The 5,383-nt window shown below is 57.6% G+C and overlaps 1 protein-coding gene across 2 annotated transcripts in view; it reads right to left on the bottom strand.

The window, feature by feature from the left end:
* Atp4a (ATPase H+/K+ transporting subunit alpha) overlaps positions 1-4,915 on the bottom strand; it is an 11,992-nt gene extending 7,077 nt beyond the window's left edge. For both annotated transcript variants that reach the window (XM_010626352.1, XM_010626353.1), the window contains exons 1-10: positions 4,855-4,915; positions 4,625-4,765; positions 4,461-4,520; positions 3,869-4,072; positions 2,612-2,725; positions 2,128-2,380; positions 1,621-1,889; positions 1,111-1,309; positions 664-773; positions 443-577 (exon numbers count right to left, since the gene is read on the bottom strand). In XM_010626352.1, the coding sequence (XP_010624654.1) occupies positions 443-577; positions 664-773; positions 1,111-1,309; positions 1,621-1,889; positions 2,128-2,380; positions 2,612-2,725; positions 3,869-4,072; positions 4,461-4,520; positions 4,625-4,765; positions 4,855-4,866 (1,497 nt within the window). In that variant the 5' untranslated portion in view covers positions 4,867-4,915. The remainder of the gene's footprint in view (positions 1-442; positions 578-663; positions 774-1,110; positions 1,310-1,620; positions 1,890-2,127; positions 2,381-2,611; positions 2,726-3,868; positions 4,073-4,460; positions 4,521-4,624; positions 4,766-4,854) is intronic.
* Between the last annotated feature and the right edge of the window lie 468 nt (positions 4,916-5,383).

Below are 5,383 nucleotides of genomic sequence, written 5' to 3'. Positions count from 1 at the left end.
GGGCGGGGCCCCGGGGCGGGGCGGGGCCTGAAAGAGTCTAGGGAGGGCTTTGAGTGCTGGGCAGGAGTGTTAGGCAGATGCTTTGGTGGAGGCTGAAGGCTTGGGCAGGGCTAGGCACAGAGTCAGGGTCTTGGGGCAAGGAATGGGCAGAATCAGGATGCAGAGCTGGGCTGGAGACAGGATTTGACAGTGAGTTACTCCCCGCGGAGGCGGATAGCCAAAAGCAGGCGGAAATCCTCCGTCTAGAGGCGGTGGGTGGGGCTTTGGATGTGGGCGTGGCCAGACCGAAATGAGTTGGGGTTGAGCGAAGAAAAGTAGGGATGGAGTTTGGCCAGGGAAGGTAAGGGAGCTAAGCCCCGCCTGTGGGTGTGGCCCAAAGTGGGCGTGGCTGTCTGGTGGGCGTGACGGAGTAGTTCCAAATCGGGCTGTACGGGCTGCACACCTGGAACTTGTTGGTGGAGTTGAAGGGGATCTCACAGACTTTGGGGAAGCGGTCGCGATAGCCCATGGCGTTGCCCAGCGTCAGCTCTGAGAATTTGAGCAGCGCAGTCTCGGAAGCATCTCCGATCACGATACGCTGGGAACGGGAACGGGGACCCATGTCAGTGTCTTACCCGGCTTCACCAGGCTCCTGAAATCCCCTAGGGTCCCCCAGTCCCTTACCTTGGGTACTGGTACTGCGTCCTGGCCGGACTTGAAGGCAGCACGGTTGCACAGAGTGAGCACGCGGCACAGCGCCCGCCACGTCTCCGAGGACTGGTCAAACGTCTGTCCTGGAGACCAGACACCCAGGCAGGGGGTCGTGAGAGAGCAGATCCCCCAGACCAGGACCAAGCTCCTCCCCCTGCATTCAGCTTGCAGTCCCCTCCCTAGGCCTGGGTGGGACCCAATTCCCTCCTCATCCTGCAGGACAAAGCCTTCTCTCCAGACTCAGTTTTGAGTCTCTTGTGAGTCCAGCTATAGAGTTCCTTCGTGGGTCTGGAGCTGAGTCCCCTCCAAGGACCCAGAACCTGGCCATCTCCCCACAGCACGAAGCCTCCCCCACGCTGCCTCAGATCCCCACTATCAAGCGAGTCCTGCTGCGGCCCCAGCCCTGTCCCATCTCGGTACCTGACTGGTCCTCTGTAGTGTCGGCTGTGTGGATATGATTGTCAAACCACAGATGAGACACCGTCATGCGGTTCTGGGTGAGAGTCCCTGTCTTGTCCGAACAGATCACTGAGGTGGAGCCCAGGGTCTCCACAGCCTCCAGGTTTTTGACTACACAGTTCTTACTGGCCAGCCGCTTGGCTGTCAGAGACAGGCAGACCTGAGGGAGAAGGGAGGGACATGGGTATGGGCACCAGTCCCTGCTTCCAGGTCCGTTTCTGGCCTCTCACCCGAAGCATTAGAGACCCTTATCCTGGCCACAGCACCGCTACTGCAGCATGGATGATGGAAAGTTAGGGGATGGGCGTGGGGAAGAATGGATGAATGAGAAAGGTGTGGATAAACGGCAGGGGGTAGGTGAATGAATGGATGGACAGGTAGGGAAGTAATCAGTAGAAACCTGAATGAAAGAACAAACGGAAGTACAGGCTCTCAGCTTCCTGAAGCCCTCTCCACCTCCACCCTACTCACTGTGACAGTGGCCAGCAGCCCCTCAGGCACATAGGCCACCACAATGGCCATAAAGAAGACCATGGCCCGCAGGAAGGTGTAACCAATGCACATGGCGACCACAAAAAATGTGGCCCCAAAGAGGATGGCCAGGCCTGCGATGATGTCCACAAAATGTTCGATCTCAATAGCAATGGGCGTCTTCTCATTTTCCACGCCTGAGGCCAGAGATGCAATGCGTCCAATGATGGTCCGATCACCTGTGCTCACCACCAGGCCCAGGGCTGTGCCTGCAGCAGGGACAGGAGGATGGCTTAGGGTGTGGTGGGCAGCAGCAAAGCACTGGGGGCTGCGTGATGTGGGAAGAGGGTACCCGTGGTGGGTGATAGGGAAGTGGTGTGCTCTGGAGATGCAGCAGTCCCGTGGGGAGAGGAGACAGAACACAGCAGAAGAAGGGCCAGTGGGGGTCACAATGGCAAGCAGGGAAGCAGTGTGGCACTGGGGAGAGCAGGCAGGGGCTTCACAGACCCTCGAGGCACATGGTGGAGAAAAAGGCGATGTTGCGGGTCTCTAGGGGGCTCTCGTGTGTACACTCGGGCGAGCGGGTCTGTGGCTCGGACTCTCCGGTGAGCGAGGAGTTGTCCACCTTGCAGCCCTGGGCCGACAGGATGCGGATGTCTGCAGGCACGCGGTCCCCACCTTTCATCTCCACCAGGTCACCCACCACAAGCTGATCTGCGTTGATCTGGAACTTGTCCCCATCTCGGATCACTGTAGCTTGCTGTGGGGCAGGGGCAGCAGAGTAGAGCAGGGCAGGGGTGAGGGTGGTAGTTGCTAAGCATGATGGGAATGAGAGGTGGAAGATGGGGACAGCGGAGGCCCTGAGGGAGAGATGGAGTCTATGGAGGAGGGTGAGCTGGACCCGATGGGAGGGACCACAGGGAGACGTCAGAGCCTGCCGAGTGGTCTGGGAGCCTCTGCAGTCTGAAGAGGCCGGAGACTAGGCACCCACCTGGGGCACGAGGTTCTTGAAGCTAGCGATGATGTTGGTGCTCTTGAACTCCTGATAATAGCCGAAGCAGCCAGTGACCACGACCACGGCGATGAGGGCCAGGGCCAGGTACAGCTGTGGGAAGAGGGGGCCAGAGCTCTGTACAAGGGCTGGACGCTCCCTGCTGAAGGGCACAAGCCTGCTCTCTGCTCTCCCCTGCCCTTACGATCTCCTCTGTGGTATTCCCCACGGTACGGGGAAGCCTCATGGCTGTCCCCGCGGCTGAGCCCCGCTCCTTTGTTCTGGATGTCCCACATTAGCTTTCCCTGTGCCCTTTATTCCACATTCCGTGGCTCCCGAGCTGTGCGTCTCCCATATCCCCATATCCTGTGACCTACGCCTCATGTCACTATGTCCCTTGGTCTTAGGAGTTCCCTGGTCCTGTGTCCTCCATGATCAGTGCCTAGTGTCCCAAATTCCTAATCTCTAGCCCATGTCACCTGTCCTTTGCCTTGTCAAGCCCCTGTTCAGTGTAGTACTTGTCCTTGAGCCCCCATGTCCTTTATTTGGTTTTGTTTTTTTTGTTTTTTTTTTGAGACAGGGTCTCACTATGTAGTTGAGACTGACCTGGAACTCACTATGTAGCCCAGGCTGGTCTCGAACTCACAGCGATCCTCCTGCCTCAGCCTCCCGAGTGCTGGGATTACAGGCCTGCGCCACCACGCCCAGCTTCCATGTCCTTTATTTGGACCCTGTCACATACCCAATGTCACCTTGACCTGAGTCTCCACCTCCTCTATCTCTGTGTTTCTCCGCTGGCCGTTTCTCGCTGTGTACTGTGTCCTGTGTCCCTTATGTCCTATGCCTTGGTGTCCCATATCTGAGTCCCTTTGTCCCCTGGGCTGTGTCCTTGGTCTGTCCTTTGTCCTCATGTCCTCTATTTTCTAAGTCTCAAATCTTACACATTGTATTTCCGTATCTTTCACACTGTATTTCCATATCGTTAAATTTCATCTCTGTCCCCTCCCAAGGCTCATCCTTGATGTCCTTATATCTCCTGTGACCTATGTCCTTGGGCCTATCCCACATTCCAGTGTTCTCCATTCCCCAAGACCCACATCTCAGGACGGCATCCATGTCTCTGTATCCCCATCCTGTGTTCTTTTGTCCTGAGTCCTAGGTTCCGTGCCCTCTGACACACAACAAATGCAAGTGGTAGCAGAAGTCCAGTGTCCTTGGTCCCTGTCTCATGCCTGCCCTGCAGCACGCACCACTCACATTGTCATCATTGCTGAGGTCATGCTCACTGGCCTGGATGGCAAAGGCGATGAGGCAGATGGCAGCAGCCACCCACATGAGGCATTGCAGACCTCCTGCCAGCTGCCTGGCGAACTTGATGTACTCCGGGGTGCCCCGAGGTGGCCTCAGCGCATTGGGCCCATCCCGCAGCAGTAACTCGGCTGCCAGGCTCGCAGAAAGGCCCTGGGGGTAGAGGAGTGGGACATGGTGGGGCTAGAAGACTCTCCTCGCGTAACCCTTACTCTTGCTCCTTCTCCTCCCCTCTCTGCCTCTCCTGTCTTGTTCCTCTTCATTTCTACCTCTCTGTTCCTGCCCCTTCCTCCCTCTCTGCTTTGCTCTCTCTCCTCTGTCACCCTTCTCTTCCACTAGCGCTCTCTTCCCGCTGTTTTTCTCCCTGTCTCTTTGCCTGTCTCTGCCCTGCTGCCTCGGGCTCTGCCCTTGCTGTCTCTTTTTGCCTGTTCTTCTGTCTGTCTCTGCGTTTGGCCTTCCAGCACTGTCTCTCCTTCCTCTCTCCTCCTGCCTCTCTCCCTGTCTTCCCCACTCTGTGCCCTCCACTCCTACCCCCACTCACCTTGGTGGCGCTGGTCTGGTATTTCTGTTCCAGCTCAGCCACGGACAGCTGGTGGTCGTTCTGTGTGGTGGGGAATAGGGAATTGCTCTCGGGCTCCTGTCAGACCCCATCCCTCCCCAGCACCTCCTCCCCAGCCCAGCCCAGCCTGCCCGGCCCTTGCTCACCATCTCCATCTCCTTCTTCATGCTTTCCAGCTTCTCCTTCTTCCTGCCTCCCCCACCACCTGCCTTCTTCTTGCTCATCTTGGCATTCTTTTCTCCACCAGGGCCAGTCCCCAGCTCCACTGAGTAGAGCTCGTAATTCTCCTGGGAATGGGGTGGAGCAGGGGAGGCTTCAGATGCCACCGGGACCCCTGCCCTACCCTCCAGCCCCCAACCCGCGGGCCCCCACGCACTGCCTTCCCCATGGTGCCTGGTGCTGTGCCCTCCTTGGCCAGACAGAGCCTGAGGTCTGGAGCCCTGATATACCCAGGGAGGGCAGGGCTGGAGCACAACCAGCTGATTACAGCTGATTACGGGGCTCCTTGGGGTGACCTCCAGGCCTGGCCAGCTCAGGCATTTCCTACCCAGCTGCCAACCACCCCAAATCCCATGGCAACCTGCCACTCAGATCAGGACCCAGTGGGGACAACCACAGCAACGGCACCAAGAAGAGCCAACAAGTGGTGCTCATTGTAAGACGGGCCATGTGCCAAGGGATTTCCCCTATTAACTTATTTAGCTTTACAGATGGAGAAACTGGGGCTCCAAGGGATCAAGTCACTTGCCCTTGATCCCCAGGCTAGGTAGGACATGATAGTCAGGACCCAGAACTGGATAGGTGGGCCGCAGAGTGTCCTCCGGTGGGTCATGTAGAACCTGTCCAGTCACCTATAGGAGGAGGGTGCCCATAACAGTCATCATGGCAGTTGTTTACTGAAGACT

The sequence above is a fragment of the Fukomys damarensis genome, unplaced genomic scaffold (genome assembly GCF_012274545.1).
Source record: "Fukomys damarensis isolate Sample0158 unplaced genomic scaffold, DMR_v1.0_HiC HiC_scaffold_19, whole genome shotgun sequence".
NCBI lineage: Eukaryota > Metazoa > Chordata > Mammalia > Rodentia > Bathyergidae > Fukomys > Fukomys damarensis.
This window is presented reverse-complemented; position numbering and strand designations above follow the sequence as displayed.